The 23,757-nt window shown below is 42.0% G+C and overlaps 5 protein-coding genes across 13 annotated transcripts in view; 2 read left to right on the forward strand and 3 right to left on the reverse strand.

Moving 5' to 3' along the window:
* Window positions 1–23,757, reverse strand: part of LOC120908831 (supervillin) — a 192,768-nt gene that overhangs the window by 110,118 nt on the left and 58,893 nt on the right. The window lies entirely within an intron of this gene.
* LOC120908840 lies at window positions 1,201–2,309 on the forward strand. Its single transcript, XM_040320286.1, has one exon. The coding sequence runs from the start codon at window positions 1,997–1,999 to the stop codon at window positions 2,252–2,254; it is 258 nt and encodes an 85-aa protein (XP_040176220.1). The 5' UTR covers window positions 1,201–1,996; the 3' UTR covers window positions 2,255–2,309.
* On the forward strand, window positions 3,216–3,828 carry LOC120908842. Its single transcript, XM_040320288.1, has one exon. The coding sequence runs from the start codon at window positions 3,369–3,371 to the stop codon at window positions 3,594–3,596; it is 228 nt and encodes a 75-aa protein (XP_040176222.1). The 5' UTR covers window positions 3,216–3,368; the 3' UTR covers window positions 3,597–3,828.
* On the reverse strand, window positions 4,600–4,930 carry LOC120908838. Its single transcript, XM_040320284.1, has one exon. It carries the CDS (start codon window positions 4,897–4,899, stop codon window positions 4,633–4,635), a length of 267 nt encoding a protein of 88 aa, XP_040176218.1. The 5' UTR covers window positions 4,900–4,930; the 3' UTR covers window positions 4,600–4,632.
* Window positions 6,888–8,076, reverse strand: LOC120908841. Its single transcript, XM_040320287.1, has 2 exons — window positions 8,006–8,076; window positions 6,888–7,598 (listed from the first exon to the last, which is right to left on the reverse strand). Exon 2 carries the CDS (start codon window positions 7,436–7,438, stop codon window positions 7,187–7,189), a length of 252 nt encoding a protein of 83 aa, XP_040176221.1. The 5' UTR covers window positions 7,439–7,598; window positions 8,006–8,076; the 3' UTR covers window positions 6,888–7,186.

Here is a 23,757-nt window from a genome sequence, read left to right on the forward strand (position 1 = left end):
CAGCCAACATGAAGTTCATGTTCATGTTCATGTATCCCAGACACGGCCACAACCTGAGGATGCCGCCGCTGCATCCGCTACCAATACTGACGGAGCTAATACCCAGCTCGTGCTAGAGCTTACCCCGGAAGAAGCTGCCACAGTCGATGCAATCAAGTCATAATATTGTAGTTGGTTGGGGAGGGGGCGGAAGGAGGTGTAAGTGCCACCGGTACTTGGCCAAGGGAGGCGAGAGGAAGGACGAACGTCTTCTTCTTCTTCTTCTTCTTCTTTTTGGCTCAACAACCGTTGTCGGTCAAGGCCTGCCTGTACCACTTATGGGCTTGGCTTTCAGTCAGGATTAGTCAGTCCTACGTATGGGGACACGGTCTATTTGGAACTTGAAGCCATGACGTGCATGTTGTTAAGTCATACGACTGTACCATGAGACCTGGTAACGGAGGAGGGGAGAGGAGGAGGGAGAGGGAAGGGAAGCGAGGGATAGAGCCAGGGTGAGAAGGTGAGGAATGGTCAAGGAGCGTTCAAGCAAATTGAACAACTACTCTGAATCTGAATCTGAAGCTGCTGATGATGAGAAATAAATTTCTATTCCGAACAATTTGCTTTTTCTAATCACGAACCTAATCACTGCCATGCCCTTCTCGCAATGATTAGTTACATGGTCTCATTATTACATTATGGCTCCTTATTGAAGGGAAGCAATCTTCCATGAGGGTTTTGCTTCGGTTTAAACTACAGTTCGTAGTAGAAATGCAGATTGCATATCTGCAGGCGGATAGGTGCTAGAAATCCAACAGCAGTCATCTTTCACATATTCTTCTTGATTGGTGATTCAGTAACGAAGTTCAGATTCCTGGACCCTCCACTACTAGTCCACTATTATAATTAATCTGATTAATTCATTATGGACTGCATTGCATAATATTGTAATCGTATAGCCCATAGTGATCTAAAATTGTTGTTCGTATCGTATGCCTCAATCGAATCAACAGTAGTACAAACAATCGACAAACAGAGTACGCTAACGTCGCATAAGTGAATTGTCAGAAAAAGACAGTGATATGTGAAACAAAGAAGCAACAGTCCACGCTATATAAAATGCATATTATTTATTTGGCTATGTAGCATTAGTACCTTTATTATTTGATGAAAATATAAAAAGTCTGTGCTTTGTATTTCCGCAATGTGTTTACCAGCTGAGCTGAGTTAAGAGCCAAACAAATAACAGATTGAGTAGAGCTATAAATAGTGGAAGAATATGTAAGAATATGTCTCAGTCCAGAATTTAGACCCCAGCCATCTGAGAGTGATTGGTTTTCTTATTTGGTTGGTTTAGAGAATTAAGTCCATTTAAAATTCGTCTTTAAAGACTGAACCATACTGCATCGTCTCAACACTATTCATTAGAGTAACTTCTATTTTTAATTCATAACCCATTTCTCAAACTGACTTTTTGTTTGGTTAGTTTGGCCAAAGCGATACTATTATGAGATATATAATTTTCCATCGCCAGCGAGTGAACAGATAAGTCGATTCTGATCCACAGTTTGTGGTTCGATTGTGTCAAAGAAGCAGAATGCTCTCGAAACAACTGGTTTGTTTCCTGAGTAAAGATGGACGCTTGGATTAGGCTGCATGTGTCGCACAATATTTAAAGTACACATGCATGTGCTTTTGAAGGCCAAAATGACTGAGCCAAATAACAACCAGAACTTCCTTTGCTGGCAGCGATAAAAAATTGGATGACCAGAATCCGCCAACGTGTATTATTTGTACAACTGTGGCTATCCTTCCGAGACAATATTTTGCTGAAGATCTACGCTACACGTTCACTTGCAGACGAACCATTTCCGCAACATTCCTTTTCGTGAAGACGGTATTCAGCTGTGCTAATAACACACGAGCAAGATGATCTGAGCATTGAGTATTATATAAAAGGCGGAAGAATATCTCCAAAGCATTACGTCTGAATCCAGAAGCCAACCAAGCAGCCAACATGAAGTTCGCATTCGCCTTTGTCCTGATCGCTCTGTTCGCGGTGTTCGCCGTTTCCCAGGCTATGCCCCAGCCTGAGGAGGCCGCCGCCTCCAACAACGATGGAGCCAGCGCCAATACCAAGATCGTGCTGGAGCTTACTCCGGAGGAAGCCGCCGCAGTCGAGGCAATGGGAGGTCGTGGATTCTGGAAAAAATTGTGGAGTGGCGTCAAAACGGTCATCGCCGTTGGCTGTCAGCTTACCAGCTGTACGGGATAAAGATAGTTAGTATTAATTTACTATTTTCAATAAATAAAGTGCAGTACGTAGCATACATTTTATTGTTGTTTTCTTTTTTTAATGAACGAAACAATTTCAGTCGGCTAATTTTATTCTAGAGCAGGTGTTGAAGCCTAAAGTTAGGCTCAAATCTAATGCATCTAGGAGTCTCCAAACTACGGTCGACGATGACCTTGTAAAGATTAATACAAAAAGGATAATATTTTGATTATTTTAACCCATTGTGCACATAATCTTTTGTGTTGAGCAACGATTTGCAGATCAAGCCAAAATTATTTCCTTTTTTCAACGTTTTGCCATTATTTCATTATTGGTTTGTACATTTTCTAAAAATCGTGGATCTGTCAAAGAGTTAATCATAATTTTCTTTTTAAGTCTAAAATAGAGCTTCAATTGGACATCTTTACAATGTTCATACATTCAGTTGGTATTTTCTCATTAAAAAGAGACATTTAAACGTTCGACTATTAGCTAAAGATAAAATAATTCTATTATTTTGTGAAATATGTCAGTATTTTTCTAAAGACCTAAGAATTTCATAACGGTCTTTATACTTTACCCAATACTTTAGTCAATATTTTTGTTTTCAAGCTTATACATTTTTTAAGATCAAAATATGCAAGAATTCAATAGTAGTCACAAAAATATGTATTTTTATTCGTAAATTTGTTGTGTTTTATGATAAAAATAGTTGTGATTGCTAAGATAAAACATATTCCAATTGCTATGTGTTAAAATATTCATATATTTACCTTTCCTGTGCCACTACAAATTGCACCATTATTAGTAAACTGCTGCTTTTGTGCTTTGCAAAATGGCAAAACCAAATTACAAGTTTGAGAGTTAGAAGAAGCAAACGTATGTTATGTGTACAACTATGGCTCTCCTTCCATGATATTATTTTGACAAACATCTACTCTACACGTTCACTTGCAGACGAACCATTTCCGCAACATTCGTTTTCGTGAAGACGGTATTCAGCTGTGCTAACAACACACGAGCAAGATGATCTAAGCATTGGGTATTATATAAAATACGGAAGAATATCTCCAAAGCTTTACGTCTGAACCCAGAAGCCAACCAAGCAGCCAACATGAAGTTCACCTTCGCCTTCGTCCTGATCGCCCTGTTCGCGGTGTTTGCCGTCTCCCAGGCACTGCCTCAGCCTGAGGAGGCCGCCGCTTCCAGCAACGATGGAGCCAGCGCCAACACTAATATTGAAGAGTCCGCTGCAGTGGAAGCCATGGGAGGCCGCTGGGGGATGGGATATTTCTCAAAATTGTGGACGAGCGTCAAGAAGGTCATCGCCGTTGCCAGATGACCAGCTGTCTGAACCAGGGTAGAGCAGCATATTCGAGCTGCGGGCCGCATTTACAACAATATTGTTTTGGCGGGACGCTCGACAACGATTCCTGCCGACTAATCTGTTTGAAATCTGTTACACATGTCTGTCATACGTCGTACATAAGAAAAAAGCCCATTCAATAATTTACACTTACATTTCAAATATATCGCATAATTGTTCCAATTGTTCATGCTTGGTGTAAACCAAACATTAAGTACTGATAAATGCTGAGTACAGAAATTATAACAACCAAAATCTTGTCTTATTTCTTCAGCAAGATTTGCATAAACTTCCCTGCAATTGTTTTGTGTTTAGATTTTTTTTTTAACATTACTATCTAAATGTTACCATCTAATTTCCAAAATGATAGTCGTCTAGGCTGCCACTTATTCTTAACAGTATAGAAGCATTCTGCGCACGGGCATACAATTTAGGTAGGAGTGGAGAGCTGCCAGTCCTTGCATGAGAGGCCTTGAAAACAGATGTCGGATGGTATGGCGAACACTTGTACTAAGCTACCGGAATCGGTATCCGGGGGCTTTGATCAGTAAAGCTACCAGTTAACAGACCCAAGTAAAAGCGTATCAATACAATTTACGTACACAACGATTGGGTAGACCCTGTTACCGATTACGCAAAGGTGTCTATCAAAATAATGTGCATTTTGTTGAATAATGCATAGTTCTGCTCCTACACTTTTCACTTAAGATACTTGACCATCTATTTGGTGCGCGGACATGCCGACCTGTACAGGCTTTCATTGCTACTTCAGAGCCACGCAACCGAGTAGTCAGTCAAGACTTGGTTAATTATGTGTCCGGTTCCTACTAGAAGAAGAATGTGGAACCTATGTGATGGCAAATACCTCTACATAAGATAGTTAAATATTCGATTCTGTCGACTATTTTTGTTGAAGATTGTCATACACTCCGAGGGGATGATGTGTTCATCTGACTGAAGGTAGGGAAATAAATTCCAGTTTTTTGTTGTATGTTTTACTCAGTATTTATTATTACTGCTGTTGATTCTTACAGTCAATCAGATCACAACCGACGGTGATGACCTTCTTGACAGTTTTCCACAAACTATCCCAAAATCCTCGGCCTCCCATTGCCTGGACTGCGGCGGCCTCCTCTGGGGTAAGCTCCAGCACGATCTTGGTATTGGCGCTGGCTCCATCGTTGCTGGATGCGGCGGCCTCTTCAGGCTGGGGCAGAGCCTGGGAAACGGCGAACACCGCGAACAGGGCGATCAGGACGAAGGCGAATGCGAACTTCATGTTGGCTGCTTGGTTGGCTTTGGAACTGTGACTTAATACATCCTAGTCATCCTTCTGTCTTTTATATCCGCACTCTTCAGATACTCTAGGGCACTTTTTGAGTGCTGTTAACTCAGCTGCAAATTCTGTTCCGCCCAAAACCGCTGCATGCACGGAACCGCCCAATGCGGAATTCCGCCGTCTTCTTCTTCTTCTTCTGTGTTTGGTTATTTACAACTGCACAAATAACATATTCTTGAAGTTTCTAATACGGGTTTTTACAATTTAAAGAAAACGTATATAACATTCAAATCATATGAAGCTCATATACTTTTAACACAAGTTCAATACCACTCTTATAACAAAAATTAAAAGATAAAAAATATACAGGTGTCCCCAGAGATACGACTGTATTTGGGCCCGAAAAAATGTCCCAAAGCAAGGCGTAAGTCGAAAAAGTCGTATGTCGAATATCTAAGAATTAAAAGTTTATAATCGAAGTTGAAGAGTTGGAATCTCGTGTATGGATATCGTGTATTTTATTTTAAAAAAGTTTGATAATGTAATAATTAATTATATATCAAAAGCCGTACACAATATAGATATTCAAGATCGGGTAGTTTTGGAATCATTGGAAATGTGTGTATAACGGAAATCTGAGCTGATAAAGCTCAGAAATTCAATAAAATACATCAATTTCTTGTCAATGACAACTTTTACCTCTCAAAATCCAAATCGTCGTATCTGCGAATCGTCGTAACTCGAGGGGGTCGTAACTCGGGGCACGCCTGTACATATGATCTAAAAATTTATACCGATCTTTCGAGGGGGGGGCATCATTCTCGGGGTGGCAACGCTCTTTTTGCCGATCTGGGGGTACAGTTGTCAACACAAACGACTTAACAACATGCTTGTCATGGGTTCAAGTCCCGAATGGACATTGCCCCCAAACGTAGGACTGGCTATCCTAGTATGTGTAATAAGTAAGTCACTAAAAGCCAAGCTCACTTTACTAGTGGATACAGTCAGCCCTTGACCGACAACGGTTGTTGTGCCAATGAAGAGAAACGCTTATCCATCCGTAGGCCTGTGGCAGTGCTTTTTCGAATGCGATTTTATCGAACGTGATGTCAAAATGTTGTGTGAAATTTGACAGATAACGTCGGACGTCGAAATCGTTGCCCTTCGTCGTCTGACGTTATATATCAAATCCAATATAAAATTTTGACATGCCTTTAGGCCCGTGGGAAAAAAATTGCTCGATGTGTATAATAATAAACTTTTCATTTTCAAAAATAAATTCTTTCGCGCATCATGCCTGCTTACGCCACAGGTTGAAGACCACTGAGCTACACGACATTGTGAGGCCGTTGCCAGACACTGTAATGAAAACATTTGATAACCGATAAAAAACGCTTGTAATTGAAAACAACCAAAAAAAGAGTTTTCTTTCAATCAGTTTGAAGAGAATTATGGGAAAACATAAGTAATATTTGTTTTAATTTGTTCGTTTGGACTACAGCACTAATTGGCTAACTTATGGCATTTTTTTCGTTTTTTCGGTGTGTCTGGCAGCGGCCAAATGAAGGGCGCTGCGAGCAAGCTTAGCATAATCAAAAGCTCAAGCCAAATTTGAGCTTTCTTATCCTCTCTCTCTCTCTCTCTCTCTCTCTCTCTCTGGCTCTCTCTTTCTTTCTCTTTCTTACTCTCTCTCTCTCTCTTTCTCTCTCTCTCTCTCTCTCTCTCTCTCTCTCTCTTACGCTCTCTCACGCTCTCTCACGCTATTTCTTTTTTTCGCTCTCTCGCTCTCGCTTTCTTTCTCTTTTTATATGCATCTCTCTGTCTCTCTCACTCAGCTCCTTATTATTCTGGTATGACTGAGTAAGTCGTACACAACAAAAGTAGTAAAACTATCTCAACATTTATACGTATCTTCTTTCTTATACTTCTATATTATTATACTGAATCATATACACTGAATATGTCTCGAAAGCCTGTACATGCCGGCATGTACACCTAGGGAGCCAAATAGAAGAAGTGTTAATTGACCATTTATTGTACCCAGTACCCAGAGACTGGGCTAATTATGTGTTCGGACACACATCAACAACAATAATGTGGAACATAAAGCATGGCGTACACCTAACATAGTGAAAAGATCGTAATAAGGCTCGTCGACTATTTTGGACAAAGATTTTCACACAACCTGAGTGGATGATTTGGTCATCTGGCTGAAGACAGTGAAATAAATTCCAGTTTTTGTATGCTCTATTTTTCACACATCGTTTATTGACACTTTATGTAGCTTCTAGCAATCAATCAGATCACAACCGATGGCCATGACCTTCTTGACGCTCTTCATCATGATAGGCCAGAATCCGCGGCCTCCCATTTTCTGAACTGCGGCGGCCTGCTCCGGGGTAAGCTCTAGCACGATCTTGGTGATAGCGCTGGCTCCATCGTTGCTGGAAGCGGCGGCCTGCTCAGGTTGAGGCAGTGCCTGGGAGACGGCGAACACCGCGAACAGAGCAATCAAGACGAAGGCGAATGTGAACTTCATGTTGGCTGCTTGGTTGGCTTTGAAACTGGGACTTACTATATCCTATTCATTCTTCCGTCTTTTATATCCACTTTTCTGTTGCTGCGAAATCTGCTGTCTTCTTCGGATACGTGTAGCTGCAACCTACATTCGAACAATTTCTGTGTTTGATTGCCTGCACCTGTACAAACAACATATTCTTGAAATTTGTAAAGTCGGTTGTTACTCTCCATTTTATGCGCATTAATGGACGTTATATGGCCGGTCGCGTAGTACAGTCGCCAACTCGTACGACTTAAATACATGCTCGTCATGGGTTCAAGCCCCGAACGGAACTTGTCCACATACGAAGGAGTGGCTATTCTGTTATGGCTAATCAATAAGTCTCTGAAAACCATCCCCACTATTGGTACAGCCAGGTCTTTATCAACAAAGGATGTTTTGTCAAAGAGGAAGAAGAATAATGATCGTTATATTGATCGAAATGATCATTTTTGAGAAAAGGTATATTGTTACGTTCGAAGCTTTTGTACTTTAGTACTTTATTTACACTTATACAAAAAAAATTAGATACAAAATGCACAATACACTTTAAAATGATACAAGCGGGTCGCGCATAACCCACACCGAGCGCCCGTGCCGAGAGCTCCTGTTCGATCGGCTCGCTAACACACTCTGATCGTGTGGCGCTCGGCACACACTAACCCGGGGATCTGGCACCAATCGAACACGACATCCGACTCGAAGAAACCCATATAATCATATAGAAGTGCAAACAAACAAACAAGACAAACATACAATCGAACATGTCAGTTGATTCTGTCTGTGATGTTCTATACCTGTGCTGTGAGTACCATGACTGTCAAACGCTTCAAAGCTACAGTACATAGAATTGAATCCGGGACATTTTCAAGTTTGTGTACGTATTTTGTCTCTTTTTCTTTATAAAATTGCGCACAACACATTAAAAATAGCCATCAATAATTATTGTAATGCTTCACAATCAAACATAACATGAAATATACAGGATTGACACGTATAAAACTATTACGTGTACATAATGCATGTGTATGCACTGTATGTGTTTTGGCATGGACGTTTGTTTACATTTTTCTGTATAAAATTTGAATAAGTTTTATATTATTATTTTTGTGAATTACTAGTAATTTATTTTTTGAATCTTCCCCCTATAGATGGATATTCATTAAAACTATGAAAATCCTTCATTTTCAAGATGAAAAGATAGGCGTATTGCAGTACATCATGACAGGTCTATAAGACATCGAACAGCTGAACGAGCACCTATCGAACAGAGTCGATCTCGTTCGATTGGTGGAAGAGAGCCGCCTAAAGCCGTGGGTAGAAAAGAGGTGTCGTCATGTAGAACAATTAGGCATCGAGGCTTTAGAAAAAAGCACAAACCCAGGATCGACGGCAGTTGTCAAATGCGACGAATGTTGCTGGTATTTGGATATGATAAATGAATTGTTTTCGTTTAATAAACATTTGTTTAGCACTAAAAAATGTATTTTGCATCCACACTCCATAAATCGTTTTACACGTTATAATGCAGCTGCAGCCTGTAAACAAATATCGACGGCTGTTGTCAAACTGAATCTCGAAATGGCAACATGCCAAACGCTAAGCAGACATGTCCTCTATATTCCACCTTGCAGCGATAATCGCTCCAGCATGCTTGCGTTTTCTGAAAATGTATGGAATAAGACACCCGCTGCGGGTGACAGTTTGAATCCGCATGCGACAGAATCAAACAATTTTAATTTTTCGCACGCACGCCCGCACGCCCGCAGTAGCGATTACCGCTTAGTGACGGCGACTATTTGCGTGACACGTTGCACGTTGACTGGTGGCAGCCCAACTGCCACGGCAAGTCCAGGGATCGTCACACATGGCTGCCCTCAACAGTTGCCTTGACATTGTTCTGCCTTTTATGCTAGATATCACCTTCCTGAGCTTATTAGCTTGGCTGGTATTAAACCTTTTCTGAAGTATTTTCAAGGACATATTGAAAGATTGCTTATTAAACGAGAATATGAAATACTACAAACATCCCACTGTGTCTCTCTACGACAGTCCCTCAATGATCACGCATCCTCAGTTTCGCCGGCAGCGATGATTGGGCTGCGCTAATAGGTATGCAATCCGCATCACCACCAACAGCAACCACAACAACAAATGTCAACAGTGTAGGGCGTAAGGCCAAGGGCCAAGTGCATAGCGATCGCTAGAGCAGCACGTAGCTGCAGTATGCACTTACTTACTTATCCGGCGCTACAACCTCTTTGCGGTCTTGACCTGCCACAGGAGTGTCCGAAACCGCTCACGGTCTCGCGCCTTCGTCTGCCAGTCCGTTATCCCGGCCTTTATGGCGGACGCCTCCACGCCATCTTGCCACCTCAATTTGGGCCTACCACGCCTCCTCTGTCCTTGTGGACGGCCTAAAAAGTCTTTAGGATGCACACTACATGGACAATTGGTACAAGCTAGGTTTTAAATCCCCAGGGGTAAAATAAATGAATTATAATAATTGGAGAAGCCTTCCTTGAGAGAACCTTCGATCTATAATCAAATTGTGCATGGGTTGTACACTAGGAAGGCTGATTACGGAACCGCTTTACAGTTTACCCTACCGATCGCTCAACCACAACCATCACAAAGATAAGAGGAGGACGGATTCTAATTGCAGTATCAAAATCAGGTAGCTCCAACCCCTGCACTCCTCTATTCTTATGGGGGATTTCAGCTCTCATCGGTTCAATATTGTAGTTACATTTCGGCTAGCGACGAGTTTCCCTACCACACATTAAAGTTGGAGCACGTTTTGGATTCATTGATTGAACCAGATTGCTACCACCAGGTGCTTGTTTTTCGTATGTTTACCGAATCAAACAACACTACACCCCCACTGCATTCGTCAAATATCCAGAGCTAGAACTACTGGCAGGCGAACTTTGCTCCTCTACCCTCAACAACGTTGACTAAGACTAGTACCTGCTTCATTTCGATGCTGTTTTATTTATCCACTTATCGGTTCCACTTCTTTCTTCCTTTTAAGTACAGTTCAAAGCAATCAAATAGATTTTAGCTTGTTTTAGTGTTCCCACAGTTTATTACCCCTAGTTGATACATCTAACAAATGAACAGACAATTGAAACGACACCAGAGGCACTACCTATTCCATTTTTCAATGTTTTCAATTTAAATCTACGTCCGTCTGCCTCGACTGTAATAGTGTCCTTCTCGATATCGGTCTTGGTGTTGACGCTGGTTCCATCGTCGCTCGAAGCAGCGGTCTGATCGGGATGAGGTCGTGCCTGGGAGATAGCGATTACCGCGAACAGAGCGATCAGGACGAATGCGAAAGCGAACTTCATGTTGACTGACGGATTGGTATCTGAGTGGTGAGTTAATATTTTCTTGACATTGTTCTGCCTTTTATACTAGATCTCACCTGTCTTAGCTTGTTAGCTCAGCTGGATAACGTTTCGAGAAATACCGATTTGGCGAATCTTCCGTTTGCTAGAAGATTCCGACTATGTGCATCGAAAATAGCGTCATGGCTCACATCTGAATCAATAGTACACGTCAATCGCTTTTGAATATCGCCTTGGCTTTTTTCGTGCCGTTTGAAATCTGTTTTGCGTGCGTAAGGTTTGACGCAATGTATTAATCATAAGAATAAGCTCGGACTCGACCTTTTCTGAAGTATTTTCAAGGACATATTGAAAGAGTGCTTATAAAACAAGAATATGAAATACTACAAACATCCCACTGTGTCTCTCTACGACAGTCCCTCAATGATCACGCATCCTCAGTGTCGCCGGCAGCGATGATTGGGCTGCGCCAAAAGGTATGCAATCCGCATCTCCACCAACAACAACCACAACAACAAATGTCAACTGTGTAGGGCGTACCTCGACAGCCCCTCATTGATCACGCATCCTCAGTATTGTGGTCCGATCGAACTTAGCCATTCTGTCCACCTGGGTGTTCCACTCAGCGATAGCAGTCGACGGCTTTCGTATAATGTGTGCGTGGAAAAATGTGCGTGCGTTACAGGTCGCTGACCAGAGGATCGAGACAGAGAGAGACAGAGAGAGAGAGAGACAGAGACAGAGAGAGAGACAGAGAGACAGAGAGAGAGAGAGAGTGAGAGAGAAAGTGAAAAATAGAGGGAGATCTACACAGAAAACTTTTTTACTGAACTTCAGTAAAATTTTACTGAATTTTATTTTAACTGAAGTTTCAGTAATCCTTTCAGTAAAAAGAATGTTTACTGAATCATTCAGTAATGTCCGGTGCTCACCAAAATGACAGCTCGTTTACTGAAATCCCAGTAAAGTCATTCTCATATTACTGATTTTTCAGTAGTTGGTAGCGATTAAAAAATGACGAAATATTTCTTTTAAATTGAGTTTTTATTGATGCGCAGAGATTCCCAGTTCCTCAATTCATGTTCATACATGTTTTGTGTTGTTTTATACAGTTTTTATACTGTATTTCACCGCCGCAAGTGTAGATGGTGAAGTAAGCGCTCACAGACACCACGCAAATTCAGCAAGCACAGTGGATTGTAGCAAACATTTTACACACCAACATGGCTGCCAATTATTTTAAATTAATCCCGTAAGCCGAAATATCACCTGAAATTTCACCAGGGTGCCTGTAAGCGCCTACAAAATCAACTTTTTGCACATCACGAGCAAGTGGCTACCGCATTGTTTTGTTTTGATGATCTGACTGACAGGTCGATTTGACAGAATGAATTGCTGCATTTTCAGTAATTTGTTTTACTGATATCCAGTGAAACGACTAATTTGACACTTATTATACTGATTTTCAGTAATATGTGTATTACTGAAATGCATTCAGTAAATTGTTTTACTGAAAATCGGTAAAAAAATGACATTTATGCTGAAAATCAGTAAAATATTCTATTACTGAACCGTTTCAGTAAAAAACTTTACTGAAGCAGGATGAGAAAATTTGCTGTGTAACGTACAGCACTCATGCAGTGAATATTCTCATTCGTGCGGCTGAGCTAAGGCAAATAGGGTCAACGCAAGTAATTTATGATTAGGTAATAAAGGTTTTTATATAATTTTAGTAAACGTCCATGCATCCGACATAAAACTCAGTGTCGCCGGCAGCGATGATTGGGCTGCGCTAATAGGTATGCAATCCGCATCACCACCAACAGCAACCACAACAACAAATGTCAACAGTGTAGGGCGTAAGGCCAAAGGCCAAGTGCATAGCGATCGCTAGAGCAGCACGTAGCTGCAGTATGCACTTACTTACTTATCCGGCGCTACAACCTCTTTGCGGTCTTGACCTGCCACAGGAGTGTCCGAAACCGCTCACGGTCTCGCGCCTTCGTCTGCCAGTCCGTTATCCCGGCCTTTATGGCGGACGCCTCCACGCCATCTTGCCACCTCAATTTGGGCCTACCACGCCTCCTCTGTCCTTGTGGACGGCCTAAAAAGTCTTTAGGATGCACACTACATGGACAATTGGTACAAGCTAGGTTTTAAATCCCCAGGGGTAAAATAAATGAATTATAATAATTGGAGAAGCCTTCCTTGAGAGAACCTTCGATCTATAATCAAATTGTGCATGGGTTGTACACTAGGAAGGCTGATTACGGAACCGCTTTACAGTTTACCCTACCGATCGCTCAACCACAACCATCACAAAGATAAGAGGAGGACGGGTTCTAATTGCAGTATCAAAATCAGGTAGCTCCAACCCCTGCACTCCTCTATTCTTATGGGGGATTTCAGCTCTCATCGGTTCAATACTGTAGTTACATTTCGGCTAGCGACGAGTTTCCCTACCACACATTAAAGTTGGAGCACGTTTTGGATTCATTGATTGAACCAGATTGCTACCACCAGGTGCTTGTTTTTCGTATGTTTACCGAATCAAACAACACTACACCCCCACTGCATTCGTCAAATATCCAGAGCTAGAACTACTGGCAGGCGAACTTTGCTCCTCTACCCTCAACAACGTTGACTAAGACTAGTACCTGCTTCATTTCGATGCTGTTTTATTTATCCACTTATCGGTTCCACTTCTTTCTTCCTTTTAAGTACAGTTCAAAGCAATCAAATAGATTTTAGCTTGTTTTAGTGTTCCCACAGTTTATTACCCCTAGTTGATACATCTAACAAATGAACAGACAATTGAAACGACACCAGAGGCACTACCTATTCCATTTTTCAATGTTTTCAATTTAAATCTACGTCCGTCTGCCTCGACTGTAATAGTGTCCTTCTCGATATCGGTCTTGGTGTTGACGCTGGTTCCATCGTCGCTCGAAGCAGCGGTCTGATCGGGATGAGGTCGTGCCTGGGAGATAGCGATTACCGCGAACAGAGCGATCAGGACGAATGCGAAAGCGAACTTCATGTTGACTGACGGATTGGTATCTGAGTGGTGAGTTAATATTTTCTTGACATTGTTCTGCCTTTTATACTAGATCTCACCTGTCTTAGCTTGTTAGCTCAGCTGGATAACGTTTCGAGAAATACCGATTTGGCGAATCTTCCGTTTGCTAGAAGATTCCGACTATGTGCATCGAAAATAGCGTCATGGCTCACATCTGAATCAATAGTACACGTCAATCGCTTTTGAATATCGCCTTGGCTTTTTTCGTGCCGTTTGAAATCTGTTTTGCGTGCGTAAGGTTTGACGCAATGTATTAATCATAAGAATAAGCTCGGACTCGACCTTTTCTGAAGTATTTTCAAGGACATATTGAAAGAGTGCTTATAAAACAAGAATATGAAATACTACAAACATCCCACTGTGTCTCTCTACGACAGTCCCTCAATGATCACGCATCCTCAGTGTCGCCGGCAGCGATGATTGGGCTGCGCCAAAAGGTATGCAATCCGCATCTCCACCAACAACAACCACAACAACAAATGTCAACTGTGTAGGGCGTACCTCGACAGCCCCTCATTGATCACGCATCCTCAGTATTGTGGTCCGATCGAACTTAGCCATTCTGTCCACCTGGGTGTTCCACTCAGCGATAGCAGTCGACGGCTTTCGTATAATGTGTGCGTGGAAAAATGTGCGTGCGTTACAGGTCGCTGACCAGAGGATCGAGACAGAGAGAGACAGAGAGAGAGAGAGACAGAGACAGAGAGAGAGACAGAGAGACAGAGAGAGAGAGAGTGAGAGAGAGAAAGTGAAAAATAGAGGGAGATCTACACAGAAAACTTTTTTTACTGAACTTCAGTAAAATTTTACTGAATTTTATTTTAACTGAAGTTTCAGTAATCCTTTCAGTAAAAAGAATGTTTACTGAATCATTCAGTAATGTCCGGTGCTCACCAAAATGACAGCTCGTTTACTGAAATCCCAGTAAAGTCATTCTCATATTACTGATTTTTCAGTAGTTGGTAGCGATTAAAAAATGACGAAATATTTCTTTTAAATTGAGTTTTTATTGATGCGCAGAGATTCCCAGTTCCTCAATTCATGTTCATACATGTTTTGTGTTGTTTTATACAGTTTTTATACTGTATTTCACCGCCGCAAGTGTAGATGGTTAAGTAAGCGCTCACAGACACCACGCAAATTCAGCAAGCACAGTGGATTGTAGCAAACATTTTACACACCAACATGGCTGCCAATTATTTTAAATTAATCCCGTAAGCCGAAATATCACCTGAAATTTCACCAGGGTGCCTGTAAGCGTCTACAAAATCAACTTTTTGCACATCACGAGCAAGTGGCTACCGCATTGTTTTGTTTTGATGATCTGACTGACAGGTCGATTTGACAGAATGAATTGCTGCATTTTCAGTAATTTGTTTTACTGATATCCAGTGAAACGACTAATTTGACACTTATTATACTGATTTTCAGTAATATGTGTATTACTGAAATGCATTCAGTAAATTGTTTTACTGAAAATCGGTAAAAAAATGACATTTATGCTGAAAATCAGTAAAATATTCTATTACTGAACCGTTTCAGTAAAAAACTTTACTGAAGCAGGATGAGAAAATTTGCTGTGTAACGTACAGCACTCATGCAGTGAATATTCTCATTCGTGCGGCTGAGCTAAGGCAAATAGGGTCAACGCAAGTAATTTATGATTAGGTAATAAAGGTTTTTATATAATTTTAGTAAACGTCCATGCATCCGACATAAAACTCAGTGTCGCCGGCAGCGATGATTGGGCTGCGCTAATAGGTATGCAATCCGCATCACCACCAACAGCAACCACAACAACAAATGTCAACAGTGTAGGGCGTAAGGCCAAGGGCCAAGTGCATAGCGATCGCTAGAGCAGCACGTAGCTGCAGTATGCACTTACTTACTTATCCGGCGCTACAACCTCTTTGCGGTCTTGACCTGCCACAGGAGTGTCCGAAACCGCTCACGGTCTCGCGCCTTCGTCTGCCAGTCCGTTATCCCGGCCTTTATGGCGGACGCCTCCACGCCATCTTGCCACCTCAATTTGGGCCTACCACGCCTCCTCTGTCCTTGTGGACGGCCTAAAAAGTCTTTAGGATGCACACTACATGGACAATTGGTACAAGCTAGGTTTTAAATCCCCAGGGGTAAAATAAATGAATTATAATAATTGGAGAAGCCTTCCTTGAGAGAACCTTCGATCTATAATCAAATTGTGCATGGGTTGTACACTAGGAAGGCTGATTACGGAACCGCTTTACAGTTTACCCTACCGATCGCTCAACCACAACCATCACAAAGATAAGAGGAGGACGGATTCTAATTGCAGTATCAAAATCAGGTAGCTCCAACCCCTGCACTCCTCTATTCTTATGGGGGATTTCAGCTCTCATCGGTTCAATACTGTAGTTACATTTCGGCTAGCGACGAGTTTCCCTACCACACATTAAAGTTGGAGCACGTTTTGGATTCATTGATTGAACCAGATTGCTACCACCAGGTGCTTGTTTTTCGTATGTTTACCGAATCAAACAACACTACACCCCCACTGCATTCGTCAAATATCCAGAGCTAGAACTACTGGCAGGCGAACTTTGCTCCTCTACCCTCAACAACGTTGACTAAGACTAGTACCTGCTTCATTTCGATGCTGTTTTATTTATCCACTTATCGGTTCCACTTCTTTCTTCCTTTTAAGTACAGTTCAAAGCAATCAAATAGATTTTAGCTTGTTTTAGTGTTCCCACAGTTTATTACCCCTAGTTGATACATCTAACAAATGAACAGACAATTGAAACGACACCAGAGGCACTACCTATTCCATTTTTCAATGTTTTCAATTTAAATCTACGTCCGTCTGCCTCGACTGTAATAGTGTCCTTCTCGATATCGGTCTTGGTGTTGACGCTGGTTCCATCGTCGCTCGAAGCAGCGGTCTGATCGGGATGAGGTCGTGCCTGGGAGATAGCGATTACCGCGAACAGAGCGATCAGGACGAATGCGAAAGCGAACTTCATGTTGACTGACGGATTGGTATCTGAGTGGTGAGTTAATATTTTCTTGACATTGTTCTGCCTTTTATACTAGATCTCACCTGTCTTAGCTTGTTAGCTCAGCTGGATAACGTTTCGAGAAATACCGATTTGGCGAATCTTCCGTTTGCTAGAAGATTCCGACTATGTGCATCGAAAATAGCGTCATGGCTCACATCTGAATCAATAGTACACGTCAATCGCTTTTGAATATCGCCTTGGCTTTTTTCGTGCCGTTTGAAATCTGTTTTGCGTGCGTAAGGTTTGACGCAATGTATTAATCATAAGAATAAGCTCGGACTCGACCTTTTCTGAAGTATTTTCAAGGACATATTGAAAGAGTGCTTATAAAACAAGAATATGAAATACTACAAACATCCCACTGTGTCTCTCTACGACAGTCCCTCAATGATCACGCATCCTCAGTGTCGCCGGCAGCGATGATTGGGCTGCGCCAAAAGGTATGCAATCCGCATCTCCACCAACAACAACCACAACAACAAATGTCAACTGTGTAGGGCGTACCTCGACAGCCCCTCATTGATCACGCATCCTCAGTATTGTGGTCCGATCGAACTTAGCCATTCTGTCCACCTGGGTGTTCCACTCAGCGATAGCAGTCGACGGCTTTCGTATAATGTGTGCGTGGAAAAATGTGCGTGCGTTACAGGTCGCTGACCAGAGGATCGAGACAGAGAGAGACAGAGAGAGAGAGAGAGACAGAGACAGAGAGAGAGACAGAGAGACAGAGAGAGAGAGAGAGAGTGAGAGAGAAAAAGTGAAAAATAGAGGGAGATCTACACAGAAAACTTTTTTTACTGAACTTCAGTAAAATTTTACTGAATTTTATTTTAACTGAAGTTTCAGTAATCCTTTCAGTAAAAAGAATGTTTACTGAATCATTCAGTAATGTCCGGTGCTCACCAAAATGACAGCTCGTTTACTGAAATCCCAGTAAAGTCATTGTCATATTACTGATTTTTCAGTAGTTGGTAGCGATTAAAAAATGACGAAATATTTCTTTTAAATTGAGTTTTTATTGATGCGCAGAGATTCCCAGTTCCTCAATTCATGTTCATACATGTTTTGTGTTGTTTTATACAGTTTTTATACTGTATTTCACCGCCGCAAGTGTAGATGGTTAAGTAAGCGCTCACAGACACCACGCAAATTCAGCAAGCACAGTGGATTGTAGCAAACATTTTACACACCAACATGGCTGCCAATTATTTTAAATTAATCCCGTAAGCCGAAATATCACCTGAAATTTCACCAGGGTGCCTGTAAGCGTCTACAAAATCAACTTTTTGCACATCACGAGCAAGTGGCTACCGCATTGTTTTGTTTTGATGATCTGACTGACAGGTCGATTTGACAGAATGAATTGCTGCATTTTCAGTAATTTGTTTTACTGATATCCAGTGAAACGACTAATTTGACACTTATTATACTGATTTTCAGTAATATGTGTATTACTGAAATGCATTCAGTAAATTGTTTTACTGAAAATCGGTAAAAAAATGACATTTATGCTGAAAATCAGTAAAATATTCTATTACTGAACCGTTTCAGTAAAAAACTTTACTGAAGCAGGATGAGAAAATTTGCTGTGTAACGTACAGCACTCATGCAGTGAATATTCTCATTCGTGCGGCTGAGCTAAGGCAAATAGGGTCAACGCAAGTAATTTATGATTAGGTAATAAAGGTTTTTATATAATTTTAGTAAACGTCCATGCATCCGACATAAAACTCAGTGTCGCCGGCAGCGATGATTGGGCTGCGCTAATAGGTATGCAATCCGCATCACCACCAACAGCAACCACAACAACAAATGTCAACAGTGTAGGGCGTAAGGCCAAGGGCCAAGTGCATAGCGATCGCTAGAGCAGCACGTAGCTGCAGTATGCACTTACTTACTTATCCGGCGCTACAACCTCTTTGCGGTCTTGACCTGCCACAGGAGTGTCCGAAACCGCTCACGGTCTCGCGCCTTCGTCTGCCAGTCCGTTATCCCGGCCTTTATGGCGGACGCCTCCACGCCATCTTGCCACCTCAATTTGGGCCTACCACGCCTCCTCTGTCCTTGTGGACGGCCTAAAAAGTCTTTAGGATGCACACTACATGGACAATTGGTACAAGCTAGGTTTTAAATCCCCAGGGGTAAAATAAATGAATTATAATAATTGGAGAAGCCTTCCTTGAGAGAACCTTCGATCTATAATCAAATTGTGCATGGGTTGTACACTAGGAAGGCTGATTACGGAACCGCTTTACAGTTTACCCTACCGATCGCTCAACCACAACCATCACAAAGATAAGAGGAGGACGGGTTCTAATTGCAGTATCAAAATCAGGTAGCTCCAACCCCTGCACTCCTCTATTCTTATGGGGGATTTCAGCTCTCATCGGTTCAATACTGTAGTTACATTTCGGCTAGCGACGAGTTTCCCTACCACACATTAAAGTTGGAGCACGTTTTGGATTCATTGATTGAACCAGATTGCTACCACCAGGTGCTTGTTTTTCGTATGTTTACCGAATCAAACAACACTACACCCCCACTGCATTCGTCAAATATCCAGAGCTAGAACTACTGGCAGGCGAACTTTGCTCCTCTACCCTCAACAACGTTGACTAAGACTAGTACCTGCTTCATTTCGATGCTGTTTTATTTATCCACTTATCGGTTCCACTTCTTTCTTCCTTTTAAGTACAGTTCAAAGCAATCAAATAGATTTTAGCTTGTTTTAGTGTTCCCACAGTTTATTACCCCTAGTTGATACATCTAACAAATGAACAGACAATTGAAACGACACCAGAGGCACTACCTATTCCATTTTTCAATGTTTTCAATTTAAATCTACGTCCGTCTGCCTCGACTGTAATAGTGTCCTTCTCGATATCGGTCTTGGTGTTGACGCTGGTTCCATCGTCGCTCGAAGCAGCGGTCTGATCGGGATGAGGTCGTGCCTGGGAGATAGCGATTACCGCGAACAGAGCGATCAGGACGAATGCGAAAGCGAACTTCATGTTGACTGACGGATTGGTATCTGAGTGGTGAGTTAATATTTTCTTGACATTGTTCTGCCTTTTATACTAGATCTCACCTGTCTTAGCTTGTTAGCTCAGCTGGATAACGTTTCGAGAAATACCGATTTGGCGAATCTTCCGTTTGCTAGAAGATTCCGACTATGTGCATCGAAAATAGCGTCATGGCTCACATCTGAATCAATAGTACACGTCAATCGCTTTTGAATATCGCCTTGGCTTTTTTCGTGCCGTTTGAAATCTGTTTTGCGTGCGTAAGGTTTGACGCAATGTATTAATCATAAGAATAAGCTCGGACTCGACCTTTTCTGAAGTATTTTCAAGGACATATTGAAAGAGTGCTTATAAAACAAGAATATGAAATACTACAAACATCCCACTGTGTCTCTCTACGACAGTCCCTCAATGATCACGCATCCTCAGTGTCGCCGGCAGCGATGATTGGGCTGCGCCAAAAGGTATGCAATCCGCATCTCCACCAACAACAACCACAACAACAAATGTCAACTGTGTAGGGCGTACCTCGACAGCCCCTCATTGATCACGCATCCTCAGTATTGTGGTCCGATCGAACTTAGCCATTCTGTCCACCTGGGTGTTCCACTCAGCGATAGCAGTCGACGGCTTTCGTATAATGTGTGCGTGGAAAAATGTGCGTGCGTTACAGGTCGCTGACCAGAGGATCGAGACAGAGAGAGACAGAGAGAGAGAGAGACAGAGACAGAGAGAGAGACAGAGAGACAGAGAGAGAGAGAGAGAGAGAGTGAGAGAGAGAAAGTGAAAAATAGAGGGAGATCTACACAGAAAACTTTTTTTACTGAACTTCAGTAAAATTTTACTGAATTTTATTTTAACTGAAGTTTCAGTAATCCTTTCAGTAAAAAGAATGTTTACTGAATCATTCAGTAATGTCCGGTGCTCACCAAAATGACAGCTCGTTTACTGAAATCCCAGTAAAGTCATTCTCATATTACTGATTATTCAGTAGTTGGTAGCGATTAAAAAATGACAAAATAATTCTTTTAAATTGAGTTTTTATTGATGCGCAGAGATTCCCAGTTCCTCAATTCATGTTCATACATGTTTTGTGTTGTTTTATACAGTTTTTATACTGTATTTCACCGCCGCAAGTGTAGATGGTTAAGTAAGCGCTCACAGACACCACGCAAATTCAGCAAGCACAGTGGATTGTAGCAAACATTTTACACACCAACATGGCTGCCAATTATTTTAAATTAATCCCGTAAGCCGAAATATCACCTGAAATTTCACCAGGGTGCCTGTAAGCGCCTACAAAATCAACTTTTTTGCACATCACGAGCAAGTGGCTACCGCATTGTTTTGTTTTGATGATCTGACTGACAGGTCGATTTGACAGAATGAATTGCTGCATTTTCAGTAATTTGTTTTACTGATATCCAGTGAAACGACTAATTTGACACTTATTATACTGATTTTCAGTAATATGTGTATTACTGAAATGCATTCAGTAAATTGTTTTACTGAAAATCGGTAAAAAAATGACATTTATGCTGAAAATCAGTAAAATATTCTATTACTGAACCGTTTCAGTAAAAAACTTTACTGAAGCAGGATGAGAAAATTTGCTGTGTAACGTACAGCACTCATGCAGTGAATATTCTCATTCGTGCGGCTGAGCTAAGGCAAATAGGGTCAACGCAAGTAATTTATGATTAGGTAATAAAGGTTTTTATATAATTTTAGTAAACGTCCATGCATCCGACATAAAACTCAGTGTCGCCGGCAGCGATGATTGGGCTGCGCTAATAGGTATGCAATCCGCATCACCACCAACAGCAACCACAACAACAAATGTCAACAGTGTAGGGCGTAAGGCCAAGGGACAAGTGCATAGCGATCGCTAGAGCAGCACGTAGCTGCAGTATGCACTTACTTACTTATCCGGCGCTACAACCTCTTTGCGGTCTTGACCTGCCACAGGAGTGTCCGAAACCGCTCACGGTCTCGCGCCTTCGTCTGCCAGTCCGTTATCCCGGCCTTTATGGCGGACGCCTCCACGCCATCTTGCCACCTCAATTTGGGCCTACCACGCCTCCTCTGTCCTTGTGGACGGCCTAAAAAGTCTTTAGGATGCACACTACATGGACAATTGGTACAAGCTAGGTTTTAAATCCCCAGGGGTAAAATAAATGAATTATAATAATTGGAGAAGCCTTCCTTGAGAGAACCTTCGATCTATAATCAAATTGTGCATGGGTTGTACACTAGGAAGGCTGATTACGGAACCGCTTTACAGTTTACCCTACCGATCGCTCAACCACAACCATCACAAAGATAAGAGGAGGACGGATTCTAATTGCAGTATCAAAATCAGGTAGCTCCAACCCCTGCACTCCTCTATTCTTATGGGGGATTTCAGCTCTCATCGGTTCAATACTGTAGTTACATTTCGGCTAGCGACGAGTTTCCCTACCACACATTAAAGTTGGAGCACGTTTTGGATTCATTGATTGAACCAGATTGCTACCACCAGGTGCTTGTTTTTCGTATGTTTACCGAATCAAACAACACTACACCCCCACTGCATTCGTCAAATATCCAGAGCTAGAACTACTGGCAGGCGAACTTTGCTCCTCTACCCTCAACAACGTTGACTAAGACTAGTACCTGCTTCATTTCGATGCTGTTTTATTTATCCACTTATCGGTTCCACTTCTTTCTTCCTTTTAAGTACAGTTCAAAGCAATCAAATAGATTTTAGCTTGTTTTAGTGTTCCCACAGTTTATTACCCCTAGTTGATACATCTAACAAATGAACAGACAATTGAAACGACACCAGAGGCACTACCTATTCCATTTTTCAATGTTTTCAATTTAAATCTACGTCCGTCTGCCTCGACTGTAATAGTGTCCTTCTCGATATCGGTCTTGGTGTTGACGCTGGTTCCATCGTCGCTCGAAGCAGCGGTCTGATCGGGATGAGGTCGTGCCTGGGAGATAGCGATTACCGCGAACAGAGCGATCAGGACGAATGCGAAAGCGAACTTCATGTTGACTGACGGATTGGTATCTGAGTGGTGAGTTAATATTTTCTTGACATTGTTCTGCCTTTTATACTAGATCTCACCTGTCTTAGCTTGTTAGCTCAGCTGGATAACGTTTCGAGAAATACCGATTTGGCGAATCTTCCGTTTGCTAGAAGATTCCGACTATGTGCATCGAAAATAGCGTCATGGCTCACATCTGAATCAATAGTACACGTCAATCGCTTTTGAATATCGCCTTGGCTTTTTTCGTGCCGTTTGAAATCTGTTTTGCGTGCGTAAGGTTTGACGCAATGTATTAATCATAAGAATAAGCTCGGACTCGACCTTTTCTGAAGTATTTTCAAGGACATATTCAAAGAGTGCTTATAAAACAAGAATATGAAATACTACAAACATCCCACTGTGTCTCTCTACGACAGTCCCTCAATGATCACGCATCCTCAGTGTCGCCGGCAGCGATGATTGGGCTGCGCCAAAAGGTATGCAATCCGCATCTCCACCAACAACAACCACAACAACAAATGTCAACTGTGTAGGGCGTACCTCGACAGCCCCTCATTGATCACGCATCCTCAGTATTGTGGTCCGATCGAACTTAGCCATTCTGTCCACCTGGGTGTTCCACTCAGCGATAGCAGTCGACGGCTTTCGTATAATGTGTGCGTGGAAAAATGTGCGTGCGTTACAGGTCGCTGACCAGAGGATCGAGACAGAGAGAGACAGAGAGAGAGAGACAGAGACAGAGAGAGAGACAGAGAGACAGAGAGAGA

Source organism: Anopheles arabiensis, chromosome 2 (genome assembly GCF_016920715.1).
Source record: "Anopheles arabiensis isolate DONGOLA chromosome 2, AaraD3, whole genome shotgun sequence".
Taxonomy (NCBI): Eukaryota; Metazoa; Arthropoda; class Insecta; order Diptera; family Culicidae; genus Anopheles; species Anopheles arabiensis.